Here is a 24892-nt window from a genome sequence, read left to right as displayed (position 1 = left end):
TACATCCTTGCGATGTATTCAAATATCACATTGCAAATCCTGGGGAATTTAGCACATCACATCTGCATCTGATATGCGGATTGTGATAATTAGGACCATAATAGCATAAGTAGTGACAAGAGGAGGGAAGTGAACCAGTGGAGGTTTCCCATAGCAACCAATCAGCTTGGAGTAAGCATTTATCAAGTACATTCTACCGGTATGCAGTCATTATGTCAACATTCAGAATAGCGAAACCATAATGTCGTCATGGCCTGTATGTCTACATTATAAATGTGAACACTGTGAACACATGAATTTAGCGTTACAATGTCAACATCATTTCAGTGTCGACATGTTAAATGTTGACCTATTCGACATGTCGACGTCCTGAATGTCGACATAATATGCCACACCCCTTAGCACCAGCTACTTTTCACTCTGTTGGTTTACTGGGAGCTACGGCATCAGTAGCTCATCAATGTGCATCTACCAGAGCGTATAAAAGAAATGTATAAACACTACGTAATGCAAGGCTTTATTATATGTATTGCTATGGCTATCATTTCATTGCATTGTATTTTTAAGATCAATACTCAAAGTAATATAATATTTTATATTTCTTTAGGCATTAATATCTACAACAAGCCTCTCCCTGGAACTGTGACTTCGTCATCCGTGTAAGAACATTACATTTTGTGAATATTATGCAAATGACATATCTGGATATTTACAAAAGTACCATATTTGATGCTCTGGTTTTCTAGTCTCGGTTATGTCTGAGCACTGAGGGGCCAGATCTTTGTCCAGTTTGGCCAGATGTATGCGTTACCACAATTGACAGGTTTTCTGCATGTAGAGGGACTGCAGTAATTAATTCATGTGAAATCGAGTAATTGAGTATAAAAGGTAAACGAGACATGTACTGTAGTTCAGTTACCTGGGCCAGATATGAAATGATGAGGTCAGTAACATAGGCAAACGCAGGGGGGGTTTCCGTCTGCCTGGAAACCCCCCTCCCCAGCCCACACCATGACCACAATAGAAATATTAATATAATAGAATTTTACTAGCACTCCATGTTCTTCTCAGTATCAGAAATGAAATAAATAGCACCAACTTTGGATCTTTTAACATGTATCAGCCAGTAAAAAATACACATGTGCACCAATTAGGGGATTTGGAAAACATGTACTGTTAAGGCCTCCATTCATCAGAGATTGATTGCAGCAATCGTGCAATTTGCAATCGATTGTGTATAAAAATCTTTCACTTTTTCAATCGATTGCAGAATCCTCAGGATGCTCCGGGCATTGCTGTAATCACTAGTGATTGTGGTCCCCTCCCCCATGTGACGTCACACGGAGGGGAGTGGCCTGAACCGGTCCTGCGAATAATGTTATATATATCAAAATGGCCCTCAGCAGAAAAAAAGTTCCCCACTCTAGGCGTAAACCAATAGGGCCAAAATCCGAAAAGCTTGGTACCCATGGGTCAGACCATAGTCCCATATGATAACAATGGGGGCTGCGGTTTGCAGTGTTGCATAGACTTAGCAGGAGATTTCTGTGGAATCTCCTCCTGTATATGGCTAATAGAAACTGCAGTTTTTACATCATTTTATGGAGAATAAAAAAGCTTTGTAAATAGGCCCTAAGGGACTGATTCAGTTAAGCGCAGGGCTCTGTCACAACGTTGGCTAAACTGTAACCCGCAATAATGGTAGAGCCGCCTTCTCTTATTATTACTTGCACCTCACAAGGTCGCGAGCAGAAATAATTGAGGATGAGGAAACCCTGGTTTAAGTCAGTGCAGTGGTTGACCACAGTGCAACTTACAATACGGTTTCTTCACTTATTGAATATATATGTATATACACACGCACACATATATACACATACGTACACAGAGCTGTAACTAGACTTTTTGGTGCTCTGTGCCAGAAAGAGCATTGGTGCCCCCCTCATTTTTCTAAGGGACATACTGCACCCAAAAAAGGGCCATGGCTTCATGGGGAAGGGCCAGGGAAGAGATGGGAGAGGTCAGGAGATGCTGGGGATGAAATAAGAGGAAGCTACAAGTGAGAATGATAATAAACAGAAATTTGACAGGTCCCTGACCTGTGGTGCCCTGTGCGATGGCACCGGCCGCACTACCCTAGCTACGGCCCTGTACGTACACATATATGTCACACATACATTACACACACCCACTTACCTTGCAGCAGCTGCAGGTTGTAGATGGGGACAGGATCAGGCTCCATATTATTAAGCCCCATCCCCTCACGGAAAAATGCAGCGTTTCACAGGTCAATCAGGAGGAGGCGGAGTCCAATTACTCAATTCTAATGGAATTGCATCAAAATTTGCCATGATTAAGTGGGGCTTAATAACATGGTGCCCGATCTCCCCTCTGTCAGGGGTGGTATCTAGGTACACAGAATCCCCCCCGTGTGCGCTACAGCATACTTACCAATCAGCCACCCGATATATCTCGGCTGACATCACAAGTGGACGGGCATTAAATTTGCCCACCCAGTTGAGATGTCAGTGTCGGTGGTCCCTGCAGCCAGTGTACGGGAGGTCGGCGGGTCGCCTGCACATATATCTGAAAATTATATCGGCATCGATTGTGCTGCAGGGCCGACCTGATATGTCATTCACAGACATATCGGGTGTACACACCTGTCAATGCATTCGCTATATATCGTTCGTCAATCGAACAAATTATATATCGACAGTTGTGTACCCAGCATTAGGCAAACATGTAACATTATTACATGCATTTCCTTTTCTCTTAAATCAGGATCAGTTAACATTAGAGATGTGCGTTAATCCGGACAGATCCGAGTCGCTGTTCTAATCTCCGGAGGAGATCCGGATAAATCCGAGTCGGGGTTCTGATCTTCCGGCGCTACGGAGTTCAGAATCTTAAATTTAAATTTGGGGTTTTGTATTGAAAAAATTACATGATTTTAGCTGTTTTTAAAAAACGTATCATTTAAAAAAAAAAAAAAAGAAAATTAAAAATCCAGATCCAAAACCAATACACAGAGGGTCAGGACTAGTCTCTAGTTAACGTGCACTCGCTGTCTATCACAGACTAGTTGTTGCATGTTAACATACGCCCCAGAACGGTTCGAAAACCAGTTTTGTTTTTCAGGTCAAGTCCCAGATATGCAAATGTTAGAGAGCTATGTTTAGATAAAGGAGGATTGCAGGTCACTTGTTAGCCAATTAGTCAGCATCAAATGAGTTTGCATATGAACTTCAGAGGTAACTGAAAATCGTGGGCACAAAAGAGAAAAAAAAAAACCTGAAAACGCAAAGCATCTCCTGTAATTGCAAAGCTTGCACACAAACAAATCACCTTCCACACAAAATATATTACTGTCTTTTATGGTGTCTCATGCTCCTCTGGGAATCCAGATTTCTAGAGAATCTGCTTTCTGTTAGCGCTTTAATACGTTCCCGGGTATTGTGGTCACACTCATAATTTAAAAGCCGTGCCGCAGTATTGCAGAAGATGTATTTATCTGTCTGGATTTCCAGGCGCCCTTATTTATCTCTGTAACAACTGTGTAGCAGCGCTTTCTGTATTTTTATTCAAAAGTAATAACTGAGAGATGAGGGAACCGGGGACGTGTGTAGCTCCCGTCTGCTGAGGACATGCTCACCACCTCTGCTATTCATTGTTCTCCCGTTCCAGGACCCTTACCTTGGTGAACACGTTGGTGGCTCTCTCCGTGCTGGTTGGTTACTCTATCATGACTGCAAGCTTCGCTACCTACGTCGTGAAAGAGTACAACAATGGGTCCAAGAGGCTGCAGCACATCGCCGGTGTTGGGGAGGTCGGCTACTGGGTGACAAACTTCCTCTATGACTTGGTAAATGTTTCCAAATCCAGGAAATTAAAGTGAATGACAGTAAAATAAAAGTAAAGGATTTTTCTTCTTTTAAGTTACCAACAGATTTTTAGCTTTGTCAAATGCCAAAAACACACAGGGGGTAATTCAGAGCTGCACGCAAGTCTGTTCTGTGGATTTTTTGCAATGCGCACGCTCAGTAGCTGAATTTACGCAACATTAAGCCACTCTGTGCGGAATTCAATTGATTACGCGGTCCGGATCTCCCGTCTAAAGTGACAGGAGATCGCTGGCCGCTATTCAATTGATGCTGTTTTTCGCGCTGATCGCGCCCATAGAAGTCAGGTTTAGCCGCATAAAGCAGCTAAACCCGACCAAAGTGCTTGGCGCGATCGCGAAAAGTGATGTTTGGGCGCCCAAACGTGTCACATTTCGCACATTTCAGCTCTCATCCCCCTGGGGCTGCGAGCTGAAATGTAGCGCTGGCAGCTGATCGCGCCCGACAGGAGCAAGAATTGAATAGCTCCGTCGGGCGCGATAGGGGCTGGAATCAATTGAATTCCGCCCTATGGGAGAGTCATCACAACTCCACGTGCAGCTGAGTGGCTGTAAGTGGATGACAATTGGGTATAAGCACGTAGGCTATGTGCTCTGATGCAGTGAGGTCTCGTCCGCCGAACATGTGACATCAAGCCGAGGCGGCAGTGCCGCCATCACTAAGACGTAGAGCACAGCTCGTGGCTGTACAGGCTGCATGGTGTGTGCCTGGAGTGTCTTTCATTCTGCAACAGCGCTACAGACTGCAGAGTGCCATTCCAGGCACCCTACAAGCCAAAAGCAGGTGCCATGGGGCAGCGACGGTGCTGCGCCTAGGGCCCTGTACCCTGGGCGAAGGCACCAATTGTACACCCCTAGTTAAGGCCCTGCTCTGTGAGTTTAGAGGGTGTAAGCGCATACCTCCCAATATTAGCAGAATCAGGGGCGGGACATCTCTGGTGCATTGATGGCGTATGCACATGAAAGGGAGCGTGGTCTAATGCCCACAAGGCCATGTCCACTTGCGCATGACGTTTTGGGGCATGACTGTGCGTCACGCCCCCGTTTCTCATCATCCTGAGGGACTAGCCAGCGCTACAGCAGCTACTGCACAGCCGCCAGCCTCCCATGGCAGAGTGTGGTTGGTCATGTCAGCACTGACGCTCTGTTATGCCGAGCAGCGTGTGATAAAATGATCCTTACCCCTGCCAGCGGGACATTGCAGGACAGTAACCAGAAAGCTCATACATGGGACAGTTGGGAGGTGCAGTAAGTAAGTGGGATATTCAGTTGTGCATGCGCAGAGATCAGACAGATCTCTAGCACCAGGGGCAGGTGTGGATAGGGGCTGTGCGGCAGTACAGGTGCCTCCAACTCTCCACACAGGCAAAGATCCGCATTCATTTCTGAGCGCGCGTTTGCGGCTGACGTGCGTGCAAACTCTCAATCACACCCACGATGTTTAAATGTATCTAGATGAACGTGACTGCCAACAGTAAGGTCTTATTTTTTTTATTGTTTTAAACAGATCTTTCACTCTCACATAATTCCTTGTCTTGTATGATTAGTATATTGTGTCACAACAAAAGGGACATTTTCATTCCACTCCTTAAAAAAAAAAAAGCAAAATAGCAGAGTACATATGTGACACAGCCAGTGGTATTAACTCTGGGCCTGATTCAGCAAGGAACGCACATGAGAGAACGCATGCACTTGGCCGCTGCGAGACTATGCTAATCACTGCATACGCACGGAGACCGCAGCACAAGATGCAGACACCCAGCAGCATATATTAAGCCGCCCATCTCCCCCCTTTCAGACATACTACCCGGGAAATTTCCTGCTCAGACCCGGGAATTTCTCCTGTGCAAATTCCAGGGTATTTGGTGGAGACCCCCCTTTCACACTACAGCGTCTACCCGGGAAATTCCCAGGTAGACCCCTTTCAGACATAAGCCGGGTTTTTTTACATTTTAATATTACCTGCCTCTCCTCTGCCCTTCCTAGCCTATCCCCTCTCCGGCTGCCGCTGATGATGTCATCATCATGCAGCAGGCAGCCGACCAATCACTGCAGCCGTTTTATTTTAATAATATTAAATTAATTATATCTGCCCTGGTGGTCCAGCGGGAGTGCGGGCAGCCTGCTGTGGCAGAACCCCGCAGGCGATGGGTCCCCGGCGTCTGGCTGGGGTTCTCTGTACACAGCCACCGGTGGGGGGGGGTGATGAGCAGCAGCGCTGAGCGTCCTGTAGGACGCTCTGCACTGCCAACTCGATGTAAAAGCTGCTTGTTGCAGCCCGGGAGTAAATTCCCGGGTAGCACCATTCAGACATAAGCAGGGTAATTTCCCAGGACTTAAGTCCCGGGAAATTCCCTGGTCGATTGAAGGGTCGGCTACCCGGGAACGTGTTCCCGGATAGGTACCTTTCAGACATACGCGTCTACCCAGAAAGGGGTATTACTGATCAGTACGCTAGATAGCGGTAACATCGAGAACCATCGGACTCATAAGCATATTAGTGGTTGACCTGACCTGCCGCAGGATTTTGGCCCCTCCCTGTGCAGAGCTTAAAGTATGGCTGCGTATGCTGCCGCACTTTCTTAATTATGCACGCCCCTATAACAGTGTCCCAACGCACAGGCATGCCTGCGTTCGCCTGACCACGACCCGTCACCAGCCACAAAACGGCACTTCCTATCAGTCAATTTCGGAAGGGTCTGCGTACACACTGTGTGTAGTCTGCGTACCCTACCTCGATCGCTCTGGCTAATTTGCGCACAGCATTGCAATGCATACGCAGGCGCAGTGTGAAAACATCGGCCAAGTGCGTGCATTCTCTCCTGTGCGTTCCTTGCTGAATGAGGCCCTCTATGCGATATACGACTAATGTATTTAACATCAATATGTGGTATGTGTACAGTATAATGCAGCAATCTGAAAATGTGTTGAATGTTACTATGTCATGTTTTATATGTATCACCAAGTGCCTCCTCCTATAGTTACACTGAGAAGATGCTACATGAGGCAATTATTAATGGCAAGGAGAGTCACAAAGAAGGCTTTTATCACAGTTTAGTGGATTATAGGTATGGTGCTTCCTATTACAGGAAAGGTCCTTATCCAGATAACTCCAAATTGAAAGCATGAATAAAGCATGGGATGTACACAGAAACAACGGGGAGATGGTTTGCTAAGCCAGCATTCATATTATTTCTCATAGGTATATGTCAGCATCACGTTTATGAATGATGTATATATAAGCACAGAGAATTCTCATTTCCTGCGACATACATGGCTTTTATCAGCCGTGACAGGATTTATTTTTTTATTTTGCACACCCGCTCAGCTTGTGCAGTTTCACAATGGTCAGACTTGCAGGAAAAGTGCAAGATTTTAGGGACATTTGTCAATACAGTTTTTAGAACTTTGGGCCTGATTCAGAGCTGCTCGCTATTTGCGGTCGTTCGTTCAAAAACAAGGGGTGGCTATTCAAATGATCCGTTCGCTCATTGTGGTCTGTTCACGCCTCTAAGTCTGAACGAGCGAGCAAAACTTGCGGTTGTAATTTTGACAAAAACGCCCCCTTGCCGCTCGCACCATACGTCATGTCCGCTATTTATTAGATTAATCGAGTACGTCGAACAGCGTATGAACTGCTCGCTATTCTTGTGGTTGGTTTTTTCAACCGCTATTTTGCGAGCAGTTCTGAGTTAAAAAAAACAAGTGACGTGGTCAATGACGCTCCAGTTTTAATTATGCACTCCCATAAAACGCCCGCTTTGACCTTTAAGCACGCCTGCGATCTGATCTCCACTCCCCGTTTTCAAGCACCTTCCCCTGTTACCACCCAAATACGCCTCATTCTGTCACTCAAAATATCAGGCACTCGCTATATAGCGAACAAACATTTTTCAGCCGCACAGACTGGTTCGCGCATGCGTATTAAAATCCGTACGCATGCGCAGTTGTGCAAACATCGCTCAGAGCGAACGAGCAGCTGCTAACGAGCGGCTCTGAGTGAGGGCCTTTGTCCTTTATTTTCATCAGCACCTTTCTTATCATGGTCATCTGTGCTCTAGTCATATTTGCCCCCTTAACCTAAAATAACATAGACTCCATGGAAGTTGGAACATGCATTTGCATTTTCACATTTAGCCAGGGTCACCCGCCTGTGGCTGCCGCCTTGCCATGCACAGTGCAGAGCTCAGGCGGTTGCTATGCATGCCCAGACTGCTGCCAGAAGCACTTGGTGTAAGTAAGAGAAGCAGAAGCATATGTCTCCGATCATCCAACACAGTCTGTGCTGCTGTATCTACATTACTTGTCTCTTACACCTCATTAACCCTAATAGACCCAGTCACAGCCAAAACTCCATGGCTGACCTCGGATCTGCCACTGACTGGGTGTGTTGCTAAGGAGCTCAGTGAAGGACAGGGTCCCTGTCATCTGTCATTTATCTGTCTCTACAGTTTATGAGCTAGAGAGTATGATCTGCTGACTGAGCATCGACTGGGACACACAAATAAAACTGAAATGAAGTTGAGAGGAACATGGGAGGTTCACAGACGTATACAGGTGTATGCACACAGTTTTGGAGTCGGAAGATGTAGATAATATAAATAACACACATCTATAGAGACATATATACTTTTATCCCATCTTACTCTCTGGCTTTATATTTACACTTTATCTGCATGTTTATACTAGGGATGAGCGGGTTCGGTTCCCTGAGAACCGAACCCACCCGAACTTCGGGGATCCGGGGCGATCCGAGCCCAAGCTCGGATCTCCCTGTCTGCCCCGGATCCCTCTCCCGAGGCAAAACCTCGAGATCTGCTGTCGGATCTCGAGGTTTTGCCTCGAGCGGCCATTTAAAAAAAAATGCCTTTGCCTTTAATGGGCAAAGTGCTGATTGGCTGACAGAGCCGTCTGTCACGGCTCTCAGCCAATCAGCATTATGGTGCTCATTTGCATGTAGCACGGACTCGTGAGATCCGTGCTACATGCATCTGTGTGATTGACAGTGACACAGAGCACAGATGGGTCAGTGAGACCCGTCTGTGCTGCTGTGTATTTCAATGACACAGATGCACGCACGGACCAGGAGATCCGTGCTACTTGCATCTGTGTCATTGACACAGAGCACTAACGGGTCCGTGAGACCCGTCTGTGCTGCTGTGGTAAATAAAAAAAAAAAAACCTGTGTAAAAAGAGAAAAAAATGGCGTGCCCCCCCCCCAAAAAAAGAGCAACCAGCCCCGGGCATTAGTGACCCAGTGCTGGGTGTGCTTAAATACAGGGGACAAACGACATAGGGGTCCCCTGTACTTAAACACAACCAGCACCGGGCTAGTCAGAACCAGAGCTGGTTGCCAAAATACGGGGGACAAACGACGTAGGGGTCCCCCGTATTCTGCGCAACCAGCTCTGGGCTCTGATCCGGTCCTGGTTCTGGAAATACAGGGGAAAAAAATGAGTAGGGTTCCCCTGTATGTTCCAGAACCAGCACTGGACTTTTTCTAGCGGGGGGCTGATGCCACAGCCAGGGGAGCCCTTTCACCGGGCCCCCCAGCCGCAGCATCAGCCCTGACCGCTAGTCAGCCCAGGCCGGGGATCCCTGGAGAGCTGGAGACCCCCCCAATAAAGGGGTCACCCTCTCCAGGGCACCCCAGGCCCAGGCTGATAGCCCGGGGCTATCCCCGCCACCCCTGGTGGCGGTGGGTGGCGGGTTGATTGTGTGGTGTGGTGTAAATAAAGAATATCAAACATTGTCTTTACAAGTAGAACTGCAAGTCCCAGCAAGCCTGCCCCGCATGCTGGTACTTGGAGAACCACAAGTACCAGCATGCAGGGCATTAAGGGCCCACTAGTACCTGTAGTTCACCTGTAAAAAAATGTTTAAAAAAAACACAGGACACACACACCGTGACAGTATAAGTTTATTAAACATACATACACACACACACACACACACACACACACACATGTACACATACTCACCTATGTAACCCTGTAGCATCGGTCCACTTGTCCGGTAAAGTATCCCTAGGGGACCTGTGAAAAAAAACATACTCACCATCTCCTATGCGAGGTTCTGTCCTCTTCGTTCCAAAGTAGGCATCCCCGGACTTGGCAAAAAAAAAAAACGAAAACGCGATCCACGAACTTAGTACCGTTCTATAGAACGGTACTTCCCGAATGAGAGCTTAGCGGCGGGGTATCACCATGGAAACCCCGCTGCTAAGCGTTCATTGGCTGAGAGAGGCCATCTCCCGTCTCTCAGCCAATGAACGGCTCCCTCCATTGTAGTCAATGCTGGGAGCCGCAAGGTTATTAAAGTTTACCCTGCGGTTCCCACCATTGACTACAATGGAGGGAGCCGTTCATTGGCTGAGAGACGGGAGATGACCTCTCTCAGCCAATGAACGCTTAGCAGCGGGGTTTCCATGGTGATACCCCGCCGCTAAGCTCTCATTCGGGAAGTACCGTTCTATAGAACGGTACTAAGTTCGTGGATCGCGTTTTCGTTTTTTTTTTTTGCCAAGTCCGGGGATGCCTACTTTGGAACGAAGAGGACAGAACCTCGCATAGGAGATGGTGAGTATGTTTTTTTTCACAGGTCCCCTAGGGATACTTTACCGGACAAGTGGACCGATGCTACAGGTTACATAGGTGAGTATGTGTACATGTGTGTGTGTGTGTGTGTGTGTGTGTGTGTATGTTTAATAAACTTATACTGTCACGGTGTGTGTGTCCTGTGTTTTTTTAAACATTTTTTTTACAGGTGAACTACAGGTACTAGTGGGCCCTTAATGCCCTGCATGCTGGTACTTGTGGTTCTCCAAGTACCAGCATGCGGGGCAGGCTAGCTGGGACTTGCAGTTCTACTTGTAAAGACAATGTTTGATATTCTTTATTTACACCACACCACACAATCAACCCGCCACCCACCGCCACCAGGGGTGGCGGGGATAGCCCCGGGCTATCAGCCTGGGCCTGGGGTGCCCTGGAGAGGGTGACCCCTTTATTGGGGGGGTCCCCAGCTCTCCAGGGATCCCCGGCCTGGGCTGACTAGCGGTCAGGGTTGATGCTGCGGCTGGGGGGCCCGGTGAAAGGGCTCCCCTGGCTGTGGCATCAGCCCCCCGCTAGAAAAAGTCCAGTGCTGGTTCTGGAACATACAGGGGAACCCTACTCATTTTTTGTCCCCTATATTTCCAGAACCAGGACCGGATCAGAGCCCAGAGCTGGTTGCGCAGAATACAGGGGACCCCTACGTCGTTTGTCCCCCGTATTTTGGCAACCAGCGCTGGTTCTGACTAGCCCGGTGCTGGTTGTGCTTAAGTACAGGGGACCCCTACGTCGTTTGTCCCCTGTATTTAAGCACACCCAGCACTGGGTTACTAATGCCCGGGGCTGGTTGCTCTTTTTTGGGGGGGTGCACGCCATTTTTTTCTTTTTTTACACAGGTTTTTTTTTTTTTTTTTACCACAGCAGCACAGACGGGTTTCACGGACCTGTCATTGCTCTGTGCCAATCACACAGATGCATGTAGCATGGATCTCCCGGGTTCGTGCTACATGCAAATGGGCACCATAACGCTGATTGGCTTCCTGTCTGCCACTGCAGTGCCACTCCTAGATGGGCCACGTGTTTGTGCCGCCCCCTTGTGTCGCTTAGCATAGTCATCCAGCTTCCTCGGTACAACCTTTTGGCCTAAAAACAATATTGTGAGGTGTGAGGTGTTCAGAATAGAGTGGAAATGAGTGGAAATTAATGTTATTGGGGTTATTAATAGCGTAGGAACAAAAAAAGGCCCATTTATGTGATTTTAGCGGGTTTTTTTTATTTTTTAAGAAAAAATCCAGATCCAAAACACAAAACCCAGAACCCAAAACACGGAAGGGTGGTTTTGGCAAAACCAATCCAGATCCAAAACACGAAGAAAGATCCAGATCCAAAACCAAAACACAAAACACGAAAAGTGTCCGGTGCACACCCCTAGTTTGTGTGCGCCTTAGCCGCACGTATATATCAATATAACATAAATGGAGGACCAAACTTTCTCCGATAAAAATAAAATAGGGAAAGATCAAGAACCACTTCCTCCTAGTGCTGAAGCTGCTGCCACTAGTCATGACATAGATGATAACATGCCATCAACGTCGTCTGCCAAGGCCGATGCCCAATGTCATAGTAGAGGGCACATACAATCCCAAATGACAAAGTTCAGGAAAATGACCTTGAAAAAAACATTTAAATCATCTGAAGAGAAACGTAAACTTGCCAATAAGCCATTTACGACATGGAGTGGCAAGGAACGGCTAAGGTCTTTCCCTATGTTCATGACTAGTGGTTCAGCTTCACATGACGATGGAAGCCCTCCTCCCGCTAAAAAAATCCAACGAGTTAAGCTGGCAAAAGCACAGCGAAGAACTGTGCGTTCTAAGAAGATATCACAAATCCCCAAGGAGAGTCCAAGTGTGGTGGCGGTTGCGATGCCTGACCTTCCCAGCACTGGACTGGAAGAGGTGGCTCTTTCCACCATTTGCACGCCCCCTGCAAGTGCTGAAAGGAGCACCCACAGTCCACTTGCTGATATGCAAATTGAAGATGTCACTGTTGAAGTACAACAGGATGAGGATACTGGTGTAGCTGGCACTGAGGAGGAAGTTGGCGAGGAGGATTCTGATGGTGATGTGGTTTGTTTAAATCAGGCTCCGGGGGAGACAGTTGTTGTCCGTGGGATGAAAAAGCCCATCACGGTCATGCCTGGGTAGAAGACCAAACATTCCACCTCTTTGGTCTGGCAATATTTCTATCCAAATCCGGACAACAACTGTCTTGCCATATGTACCATATGTAAAGGTGAAATAAGTAGGGGTAGGGACGTTAACCACCTAGGAACATCCTCCCTTATACGGCACCTGCAGCGCGTTCATAAAAAGTTACTGTCAAGTTCAGAAACTTTGGCTCAGACCGTAAGCAGTCCAGGGTCACCTAAATCCCTTTTTCCTGTTTTATCCAAGGAATCGGTGGATGAGGAGGATGAGGACGACATCTTGCCTCCGTAGAACCAGTTTGTGCAGGGACACATTAATTGCCAGCTTGTTTTGTGGGGGCCCAAACGAACCAATCATTTCAGCCACAGTCATGTGGCAGACCCTGGCGCTGAAATGATTGGTTTGTTAAGTGTGCATGTCCTATTTATACAACATGAGGGTGGGTGGGAGGGCCCAAGGACAATTCCATCTTGCACCTCTTTTTTTTCTTTGCATTATGTACTGTTTGGGGCCTAGTTTTTCAAACTGCCATCCTGTCTGCCACTGCAGTGTCACTCCTAGATGGGCCACGTCTTTGTGCTGCCCACTCGTGTCGCTTAGCATAGTCATCCAGCTACCTCGGTGCAACCTTTTGGCCATAAAAACAATATTGTGAGGTGTGAGGTGTTCAGAATAGACTGGAAATGAGTGGAAATGAAGGTTATTGAGGTTAATAATAGCATAGGAGCAGAAAAACCCACAAATTCTGTGATTTTAGCTGTTTTTATGCTTTTTTAAAAAAAAATACAGATCCAAAACACAAAACCCAGAACCCAAAACACGGAAGGGTGGTTTTGGCAAAACCAATCCAGATCCAAAACACGAAGAAAGATCCAGATCCAAAACCAAAACACAAAACACGAAAAGTGGCCGGTGCACACCCCTAGTTTATACGTTCAAAGATTATCACTGTCTGCACTTAAATGTGATGGTCTATTCTTAGCAGACGTCATATGGGAGGAGTACATTACAATGGGTCTCATTCAGACCCGGTCGCAAGCACCGATGTGCTCGCAACCGGGTCGATGGGCAGCCCTGCGCACGCGCAGCGGCCGCACTGCGCGTGCGCAAGCCCCGGAGCGAGAGAGAAACTCTCTCGCTCCGGAGCTCGCTACAAAAGGGGCGGCTGTCGATGTTGATCGACAGCTCGCCCCTTTTTGTAGGCGAGACGGTTTCCAAAACGGAGGCGTTCCTTAAGGAACGCCTATCGTTTTGTGGGCGGCCGCACTGACATCATCAGTGATGTCAGTGGGGAGCTTCCTGCTCGATCAGAGCAGGAAGCTCCCTGGGGCTTGCGAGTGCCCAGACCTAACCTTAGGGTCTGGTCGCAAGCCCCGATGGTCGCGATGGTGATCACCATCGTGACCATCACCCTGGTCGCTAGTTAAGCTGTGGGTGGTAACCCACAGCTTAGCTTGTGACCAGGAGACCGCACAAAAAAAAAGAAGCGCCTGCCCTCATTCAGAGAGAGCGATCGCTTCTTGTGACCGCCTCTGAATGAGGGCCTATATGTGCCTAACTGATCAACAAACTCTACATTCTCCTACCCAGGCCATCTACCTTGTACCGGTCGCACTGTCAATAGCCATGATCGCAGCCTTCAAATTGCCTGCATTCTACAATTACCCCAACCTAGGCGCATTATCTATACTCTTCATACTGTTTGGGTAAGTTGATCGTATCAAGACAAAATAATAAAACAATAGATAAAATGGTCTGTAACTCCAGGGAGTTGGCACAGTGTAACCTGAATTTCTGTCTTTTAGGTATGCAACGTTCCCGTGGATGTACCTGATAGCGGGAACCTTCAAGAGCCCTGGCATGGCTTTCATCAGCTACGTATGCATCAATCTGTTCATCGGTATCAACACCATCATCTCCTCCTCAGTCGTGTATATGCTCATGCAAAATAGCAACAGCGGAACCACAGACATCACGGTATTACACTCCATGCTAACACATCCAGTCATTAGGCACTGTTGTGTGATGTCTCTTGATTATACTACATAGGACGATACATGACACTTCACTTAAACCAATGGTATTGGATCATCAGTGTTATTTTATACTAGAGATGTGCGCCGACCCCCGTGTTTTGGTTTTGAATCTGTATCTCCTCTTGTTTTGGATCTGGATTGGTTTTGCTAAAACCGCCCTTGCGTGTTTTGTATTTTGGTTTTGGATCTGTATTTTTTAGAAAACAAATTATGAAAACAGCTAAAATCACATAACTTGGGCCTGTTTTTGTTCCTGCAGTATTATTAACCTCAGTCATTTCCAATCTATTTTGACCACCTCACAATATTGATTTTTTTCATCTAGTTTAGGGCCAAACGGTTGCATCCAGCTAGCTGGCTGACTAAGCTAAGCGACAGCAGTGGGCGGCACTAACATGTGGCATTTCAGCTTCCAAGTTCCAACACTTATACAGTGTGTTATACAGTGTGGGTTGGATACACCAATAGTGCACTTACTGTGACAACAATATCGGCAGTGCGGGGTGCTGGCGGTGTTCTCAATCCGAGAGTCCCAGTGGTGTCATCAATGTGGAAGTGCCGTCGGTGTTGGCATTGTGGCGGTGTTGGCAGAGTGGGGTTCCTGGCAGTGTCCTGAGTGCATAGTGCCGGAAGTGTCGGCAGACCGGGTATGCCAGCAGTGTCCTCAGTGCAGGAGTGCTGACAGTGTCGGCTGTGCGGGGATGCCCTCGGTGTGGGATTAGCGGCAGTGCGGGGTCGCTGACTGCATCTTCAATATGTGGGGCAGTAGTGCAGAGTGCCAGTGGTGTCGGCAAAGCAGGGGTGCCAGCGGTGTCCTCAGTGTTTGAGTGCTGGCAGTGTGGGGTTGCTGACGGTGTCCTCAGTACATGGGGAGTGCGGAGGTGCTGGCAGTGTCCTCAGTGCAGGGTGTCGGCAAAGCTGGGGTGCCAACGGTGTCCTCAGTGCCCGTGTGCTGACAGTGTTGGCAGTGCAGGGGTGCCGGTGGTGTCCTCAGTGTGGGAGTGTCGGCAGTGTGGGGTCGCTGACGGTGTCCTCAGTACGTGGGGTAGCAGAGAAGGGGTGCTGGCAGTGTCCTCAGTGCAGGGTGCTGGCCGTGTCGGCAGAGCGGGGGTGCCAGCGGTGTCCTCAGTGTGGGGGTCCTGATGGTGTAGGCAGTGCATGGGTGCCGGTGGTGTTCTCAGTGCAGGGTGTCGGCAGCAGGGGGTGCCGGCAGTGTCAGGCAAGGGCGACAGCTTCCTAAAATCTAACTTCTTGTGGGCTTAACGCTGATTGGCTGAGAGCCGTGAAAGACGGCTCTCTGAGCCAATAAGCGTTAAGCCCGCTCAATGCAAAACCTTGCAATCCGACAGAGTGCCGGACCCGCTTTCTCTAGTTTATACAGGGACAAGAAAGACCCCCAACAAATGTTAGCAAGTGTAGTAGTCTAGTCTACCTCTGAAGAACTTGTATGCAGGACTCTCACTTGTCTTGGCTGAACAGCAAGTTACACCTCACTTCACTACTGACAGATGCTTACACTTTGTAGAGGTATGCAGACTGGATGCCAATGGTCTAAATGCCGACCGTCGGCATCCCGACTGTCTAACCCCGGCAAGGGTCTAATGACAGGCATCGAAATCCCGACGCCTGTCATTTTACCTACGCCGGGACCCCGACACCTGGCATACCGATCGAAGGTGCGCTGGGCGTAGACAGCTGCGGGGGGGGGGGGCTTAGGGCTAGGAACTCTCCCGGGAGGGTTAGGCTAGGTGATTGGGGGGTTAGGGTTAGGCACACCGGGGGGATGTTAGGGTTAGGCACCCCCCCGGGAGACTTAGGTTTAGGCTGCGGGGAAGGGGGGCTTAAGCTTAGGCACTTACAGGGGGGGTTAGGGTTAGGCACTTGGGGGGGAGGTTAGGGTTAGGCACCCCTAAGGGAGGGTTAGGGTTGGGGGGGTAGGTTAGTGAATAGTAAAATACTTACCTGTTGGGATTTTCACTGCCGGTATTCCAGCGTCGGAATTCAGACATGCGTCCGGCGGTATTTCATACCGATCCTGTTGTAGACACCTAAGCAATTAGTATTAATATTTTGTATACATTACCATTTAATCTTCTCCACAGCTGGGACATATCAGTCCTATCCTAAACTGATCCCATGAGCACATCTCCCCCACATTCTCATCCTGTAAATAGATTATATGGTGGGAGCATTTTGTAGACAGACTTGATAAATGATCACAGTGGAATAGTAAAGGAATCGGTGAGCTGTTCCCCGTACTTGATAAATCTTATGCCGATGGTGTTGCAAAAAAAAGACACATATGATGTATAGTGGTGTAACAGCTGCTGTAATGAGTAGTATTTGTAGACTACAAGAAAGCACTAATATTAAAAGGAAACATGTAGCGCTAAACACACCTCGCTCAGAAGACTCGGCTTGAGTTCCCAGTAAAGAAAGAAAGAAAAAAAAGAAAAAAGAGAGTACTTATACTGAGAGGTGGCTGAAAACAAATGTTTGTCAACTTAGTGCCTGAGAGCCTGATTCAGCAAGACCCGCAATTGCAAAGCTGCACGCAGGCTGTAGATATATGATGTATGCACGCAGGCTATAGATATATGATGTATGCACGCAGGCTATAGATATATGATGTATGCACGCAGGCTATAGATATTTGATGTATGCACTCAGGCTATAGATATATGATGTATGCACTCAGGCTATAGATATATGATGCATGCACTCAGGCTATAGATATATGATGTATGCATGCAGGCTATAGATAAATGATGTATGCACTCAGGCTATAGATATATGATGTATGCACGCAGGCAGCTTTGCAATTGTGATCTTTGCCATTATGGTAATGCAGCAGGAGGCACAACGCCTCCTGCTGCATTACGTATCTGAGCTGCGTTGTCCAACGCAGCATCGGATACTCTGTGGACCATCGGCCGACTGCGTGACCCATGGGGTCCCACAGCCGGCCGTCGCAGATTAGAGTAAGAGGCCAGGAAATCTCTGTCAGCCTACGGAGATCCTGGCCTCTTCCCTCCCCGCCAATGGCGGCAACACGCCTGTTTCGGGAAACGGAGGCCATCGCTGCCCCCTCCCCGATCACTGACAGTCCACTGGCAGTCCCCGTGCGGGCTCGCAGACCCATTCTGAACATGCGCAGAACGTGTTTGGTGCCTGTGCAGATTTCCGAACAAGGTCGGGGTCTGTGTCCTTCGACGCAGATTTCCTGTTCCCAGTTAAGCAGTTTCATAAGCTTAAGCTTTACACAGATGAGCGATGACTGCGGCTATCGTGGCCACGATGGTGATCCAATGCTGCATTTCGGATGCAGAACTCGGATCTGCAGTGCTGTCAGGGGGCGTCTTTTGTCCTCAGATGCCCCTGCAACTTTCCAATATTTTTCATTGTCACTGAGCCCGAAGACGCAGGAATGATGAGAGTAGCGCCCATCTCTGAATCAGGCCCTAGATGCAGGCGTTGGTTATGGGACTCTGAGGTGAGAAGGATGCTAGTCCAATTGCTACGATTGTCCCCACTCTGCCCTTCTGAGAATGCCTAGAGCCAGCACATGTACAATGAAACCTTGCTTGAACTTTCAGTAGCGGAACTGAGCGCTGAAACTGTTGCGGAATAAGCTACTTTGTTAAAGCAGCGAACACACAGGGAAGATTGTGAGATAAACTTTATTGTAACTGGTACGTGTTAAATTCATAACACAACATGGAGGATTAGCAAACCAAATTCTGAAAGTAAGCTATCATATAAAAAAAGAGAGGCTACACAGTAACAGCTTATGATACAGCACCACCTACTGTCCCTCCAGTATAGCTTCTCATGTCATAGTTAGCCTGCAAACTGTTGTTACTCTGACTCTCCTTCCCAACAACTGAGGAATAGGCGTATCAAAATTCCTAAGAGGACCGGTTGAGAAATTCGCCATATAAAAAATCAGCTTCTACGGGGTAAATTTACTAAACTGAGAGTTTTTAGAAGTGAGTTTTAAAAGTGATGTTGCCCATAGCAAACAAGCAGATTCTACTTAACATTTAACTAGCACCTTCTAGAAGATAATAGCTAGAATCTGATTGGTTGCTATGGGCAACATCACTTTTAAAACTCACTTCTAAAAACTCTCACTTTAGTAAATGTACCCCTACCTATCATCTTATAGAATGTACTTGATAATGTACTCCATAGCTGCCAGTTCTGCTTCACCCTAGTATTTTTTACATGATCTTGAGTATGTTAGCATGTATATGGGCAGCATGGTTGGTGTACTGGTTAGCATTACTGCCTCACAGCACTAAGGTCTTGGGTTCAATTCCCACAACTGCCCTAACTGTGTGGGTTTTCTCCTTGTGCTACTATTTCCTCTCACAATCCAAAAAGATTGTATTGGGTGGGATATGCCCAATTCATTCAGCAGTGTTACAACTTACATCTACAAAGTAGATTATATATTTCTGATGCAGGTCATGTGATATATTTTACCAAGATTTATTTAAAAGCAATGTGACAGATAACCTTTTGTTGCTTTAAAAGCTCCACTCCTCTGATATATCCATGTGTAAGGTAGTGTGATTTTAACTTTCTACTTTTGGAAATTTCTGTGTAACAATGTAGCTGTGTTTCATCAGGTATTTCTATTTCTTGTATCTAAAACATGCTTTTGTTTCCTTATTGTATGACTTTATATCTGTGGCTTTAAAGGCTATTCTGGTGTCACTTTCCATATTTCCAGGGTGTTAATCAGTGCACTGAATGTGTCAGGAAGACTGCATAGAATTTCTCTCCCATTGACAACCAGCAGAAATAACTTACTGTTTAGACTGGTCTTTCACGCAGCTTCTGTAATGCATCCCCCCATGTCATTTGTGGTAATCTCATTTGTTGTGTGAATTAGCTGGTCAACAAAACTTTTCTAATTCCTGGCACTCCTTGTTTCATATCCTGTGCAGCTGGCCCTGTGCAACTCCACTGCGTCATATATGTTCCCTTTGTCTTTACCATGTTTCTTTTTCCCATCTGTTTCAATTTAATTTCTCCAATCTTCCAAATAATACCTAAACTCCCCATTCCTTTTTCATCTTTTTGCTTTTGTCCAATTTGTGTTACCCATACACATTTTGACTCATGACTGTCCTCAGTGCTCTTCCATGTCTCTACAGCCCACTGCCCAATTGATTTACCCTCCCCATAAGTTTGCTGTCTCTTGCCTTGTTATATTATTCCTTGCATTTTTGATATCTCTTATGAATTACAACATCTATCTTCTCTCTCTGGGATAGAAAATGACAAATAAGTTACAGAAAAAGGAAGGCTAGTTTCAGTGGCCATGAGAGTTGAGGTAAAAATAGAGAGTTTGGTGCAAGGTATACAGGGCTGAAGAGAGAGAAGATAGATGCTAGGGGACATGGAATATGGAATGAAGTATAGCATGGATTTAGTATAATCATATGGGAGTAAATATAAGGACGTTGTACTTTCCTGCCAAATGAATTAGTTGGATTCTTTATTTGATGTATTAAAATAATTTCTTTACAGGGCCTAAATAGCACCTACAACGCCATCGTAAACGTTTTTAAGATCTTCCCTCAGTTCTGCTTCGGATATGGGTTGATTGAACTGTCCCAGCAGCAGGCTATACGTGACCAGTTATCCGTCTTTGGAAACTATGAGCCAGTAGATATTTTCAGTATGGACATTTTGGGCTATATGTTTGTAGCCATGACTGTCCAAGGTACCTTCTGCCTTGTACTGAGACTGCTGATGAATGATGGGATCATCTACAGTGTAAAGTAAGTGTCCTCATCTCTGCTAAGAACTTATTTTAGGTACAAACATCAATGAGTGGAACCCAAACTAAGCCCATCTGACTTATCTCATGAATGGAATAGAAGTTATTGTAATCTTAAGATCCAAAGTAATTAAATCATATTATTATTTTTTGCATGGTATTGCATGTCTATAGTATGTAAAATACACATATTACCCTTCATGTACCAGTCTAAGTAGTATGTTACATGTACTATGTGTAATGGTTAAAGAGCTATGAGAGGATTACAACCCTGTAACCATTAAGACCTACACATACTTTTGAGTAGATGTATCACATGTGTTACCGGTCTAACAACAAAAAGGTCTTAGGGGTTGATGTGACAAGTAGTGAAAAGAATGGAGAAGTGGAGCAGTGGAGAAGTTGCCCATAGCAACCAATCAGCTTAGAAGTAGCATTTATCAAGTACATTTTATGATATTTTAGGTAGAAGCTAATTGGTTGCTAATGGCAACTTCTTCACTTGTCCACTTCTCCACTCTATTCTCTGTTTGAAACATCAACCCTTTAGAAACCAAATTAATATAGACTTTGCTTGTTTTGTGTACCAGTGCATTCTTCAAGAAAACCTTCAGGATGTACCCGAATCTTGTAGTAAAGAACCCTGAGGAGGATGAAGATGTTTTAGCAGAGAGAGAACGGGTGGAATCTGGCCAACCCAATGAAGATCTCCTGCTTCTAAAAGGTCTTACCAAAAGGTTCCACCAGGTCAACAAAAACGTGATTGCTGTTAACAACATGAGCTTGGGTATTCCACCCGGAGAGGTAAATATTGCAGTGATCTATACAAGAACATACAACATTTTCACATCTGGGGATAGATATACAAATGCTTCTAAAAACCCCCGCAGAAGAGTGAAGGTTTTGACCAAAGCAGCCAATCAGATTTTAGCTATCATTTATCTAGTACACTCTAGAAAATTACAGCTAGACTCTGATGGGTTGTTATGCTCCCCCAACCAGGTGTGAACAAGTTTCAGATATTCCCATAACTTCATCAGGTATCCTGACAAGGGTTGGAACTATCCAAAAAATGTACAGCAATATTTGAGAGAGCACCAACTTCATCACCGTGCAGAACTTACGTATTACCTATCTTTGTGTATTTCCAGTGTGAAGATACATCTCTTAGCATGATATTAGGTTGCGGGCAATGTTAGAAAGGTCTAAACAGTTCAGATTTAATTTACTTGTTTATGATTGTATTATATATTAAAGCAATGATTTAATATATATGGCCATTGCAGGGCACCAAATAATAATGAACAACAATACAGAATTTAATATATTACATTTGAACGACAATAATCTCATATATCCTACTTTAATCTTTTATGTATGTTACTTTTACTTTTTGATGAACTTGGGACCTAACTGTTACAGCAGTTCACAGACTACATACATTATGTAGGATATAAGAATTTAGGGGTCTATTCACTAAGCCTTGGAGAGAGATAAAGTGGAGTAAGATTAGTACTAACCAATCAGCTCCTAACTGTCATTTTTCAAACACATGACAGTTAGGAGCTGATTGGTTGGTACTTATCTATCTCTACTTTATCTCTCTCCAAGGCTTAGTGAATAGACCCCTTAGTAAGAACTCCATTCTTTATATCATTTCAGTGTTTCGGGCTCCTCGGTGTGAACGGTGCCGGAAAGACGACAACTTTTAAGATGCTGACGCGGGATCTTTCACCATCAGCTGGAAACATACAAATCAGGAAACATACTGGGTAGGTAGAGGCACTTGTAAATAAATCATCTTCACTCTGTCATTTTGCCCTGGTCAAACCCTCAAACAGCTTATTTTTATGTCCTACAGGGATATGGTGGACATCTTCGGATTTAACACAGATTGGTCATCATTTGGGTATTGTCCTCAGGAGGATGCACTGGATGAATTAATGACCGGAGTAGAGCACTTATATTATTATGCACGAATACACGGAATTCCAGAAAAAAAGATCAAATCAGTAAGTATATTGGCCATGACTCAAGCAAAGGTCATTATATATAATATATACTAAGGTCTCACATGTACACTAGAAGCACAGGAGGCTATAATGGTGCTATACAAATAAATGATGATAATAACAAAGTAAGGCATCTATCTATCCTATCTATCTATCTATCTATCTACAGTATCTATCTATCGTAGATGTTCATTAGAGCTGGTTTATAAGCAAACAATACAACCTGCTGTTCCAAATGTGATAGCCTGCGAGTTGCATTCAACAGTGCGATTTCTTCAATATAGCAACTAGATTTAAAGCGGCAACAATTTAAAAGGCAAAATCAGCCCGGTGTTGCCTTTTAAATTATTGCCACTTTAAATTTAGCAGCTAAATTGAGGCGATTGAGCTGGAGGCTGCGACTGGCAGGCTATCACATTTGAGCCTCTGCCTCTGTCTGCAGATAAGAATAGCTCCTGATACTTGTATTTTTTGTCCGCTGTATTCATAGGTAACCAACGATCTGCTTAAAAAGCTAGAGCTTGTACAATATAAAGACAAAATAACTGCCAACTACAGCTGTGGCACAAGGAGGAAACTTTCCACCGCTCTGGCACTCATCGGAAGACCTTCCATTCTTCTTCTGGTAAAGACAGCAACATTCGTGTGACTGCTGATTTATTAGGAAACAAATGTGTTCAGTAAATTTTCCTACAGTTACAACTACAGACATCCAAATTGGATACCATCCTGTTGTAAATTCACCATGTGACCTCCTAATATGACCATTCATGCAGAGGCGCTGAGAGGGGGAGGGTCAGGTATTAATTACCCGGGCCTGGGCTTGTTAGAGGGGTCTGGCATGGGCCTGGGTCAGCTCCTCCTGCAGATCACAAAGCTCCACCCACAGCAGCCAGCACTTATAGAGACTTCCCCCTGAGTGCACACACTTCCCGCCCTCATGTTACCTCCTCCCCGCCATAGTGTGGCTGGAAAAGCTGCCGCCAGCTGCTCCCCCTGTACATCGCACATTTTTTGGCAATTTTTAAGAGGGGCCGTGCCATGCCTCCCTGGATTGGCCATGCTCCCTCTGAGTACCAGGGACCATGGCCGTGCACTACGGACCTGCATTTATGTAAACATTTTAGTCAATCTGCTCTGTATATGGCTAAAACAGTCAATTAGTATTGGGAAAACCAGTTGTACTGCCTCCTAAATTTAGTAAACTGCAGTGTAGTACAATACACATTCGGAAAACTGTCACACATCAGATGCAGTTTCCAGGCCTAAATGGAAGGACTATTGCAGTTTGGAGGGTGAAAACTCAAAACGAATGCATTTGATGTACGACGGTTTGCAAACTCCTAAACTGTTTACTAAAAGTGTATGTGAAATGTTTGCTTTTGCCCTTTACATTCTGTGAAAGCACAGCCTACTCAGCATAGGACCAGCACCTCTAGTAGGGAGAAGGAATAAATAATTGCCCCTTTAATTAATATTTTGCCACTAGACGGGAAAAAAATTATGCACACATAATAAATCTACCAACGTCATTCTGTCTTTCTTGGGCCAACATAGCCCAATGGGAAGAAGGTAATCCATAGATTAAATCCAAGATTAGACCAACAGAATCCAAAATTTGGTTTCTCAGCTAAACAAAAAACAACAAAAAAAACCCCACAAAGCGACTTTGAGTCCGATGGGAGAAAAGCGCTATATAAATAAAATAATATTAATAATTATTATTATTATTGTTATTATTATTATTAATAATTCAGGCTCATGTTGTTGAATTACAATATGTTAAAAGTTCATATATGGGAAACATCATTTTGAAACAGTGTAGAGTATTATTTGCTAGTACTTTATAGTTTATATCAACGTACCAAAATTGAGTTACTGCAGTTTCTAGTCGAAGTCAGACAATGATATTGCAATGAAATTACATCTTCACATAGTAAGCACTAAATTGTGGGTGTGATATGTCACACCCACAATTGACACCATAATGTCGACACCATAACGTCGACAGGTTCTGAATGTTTCAAGTTTATCTTTATCCTAGCCCTAAAAATCAGCAAAAAACTGTTGTTAAATGTCGACATTATGAGCATGTCAATATTTTAACAGGGTGTAGTAGGTATTACCGCCAGACACATGTCCGGCGGTTGAAATCCCGACAGCGGCAGCCTGGCAAGGGTGAAAATCCTGATCGTCTCTAAGGTAAGTATCACTAACCTAATCTCCCCCCCAACCCTAACCCTCCCTTAGGGGTACCTAACCCTAACCTCCCCCCCAAATGCCTAACCCTAATGTTCCCTCTAAGTGCCTAAACATAACCCCCCCTTCCCCGCCGCCTAAACCTAAGTCCCGCGGGGGGGTGCCTAACCCTAAGTCCCCCCCCGGGAG

The 24892-nt window shown here is 45.7% G+C and overlaps 1 protein-coding gene across 1 annotated transcript in view; it reads left to right on the top strand.

The window, feature by feature from the left end:
- The window catches only part of ABCA12 (ATP binding cassette subfamily A member 12), a 279245-nt gene that overhangs the window by 223882 nt on the left and 30471 nt on the right, over window positions 1-24892 (top strand). The window contains exons 46-54 of the mRNA XM_088449892.1: window positions 608-659; window positions 3688-3865; window positions 14253-14368; window positions 14468-14639; window positions 20240-20493; window positions 21083-21296; window positions 22155-22264; window positions 22354-22504; window positions 22995-23129. Coding sequence (XP_088306018.1) covers window positions 608-659; window positions 3688-3865; window positions 14253-14368; window positions 14468-14639; window positions 20240-20493; window positions 21083-21296; window positions 22155-22264; window positions 22354-22504; window positions 22995-23129 — 1382 coding nt within the window. The remainder of the gene's footprint in view (window positions 1-607; window positions 660-3687; window positions 3866-14252; window positions 14369-14467; window positions 14640-20239; window positions 20494-21082; window positions 21297-22154; window positions 22265-22353; window positions 22505-22994; window positions 23130-24892) is intronic.

The sequence above is a fragment of the Taudactylus pleione genome, unplaced genomic scaffold (assembly GCF_031769625.1).
Source record: "Taudactylus pleione unplaced genomic scaffold, aTauple2 ptg000500l, whole genome shotgun sequence".
NCBI classification, from domain to species: Eukaryota; Metazoa; Chordata; class Amphibia; order Anura; family Myobatrachidae; genus Taudactylus; species Taudactylus pleione.
The sequence above is the reverse complement of the archived record's forward strand: the minus strand, read 5'-3'. Positions and strand labels throughout refer to the sequence as shown.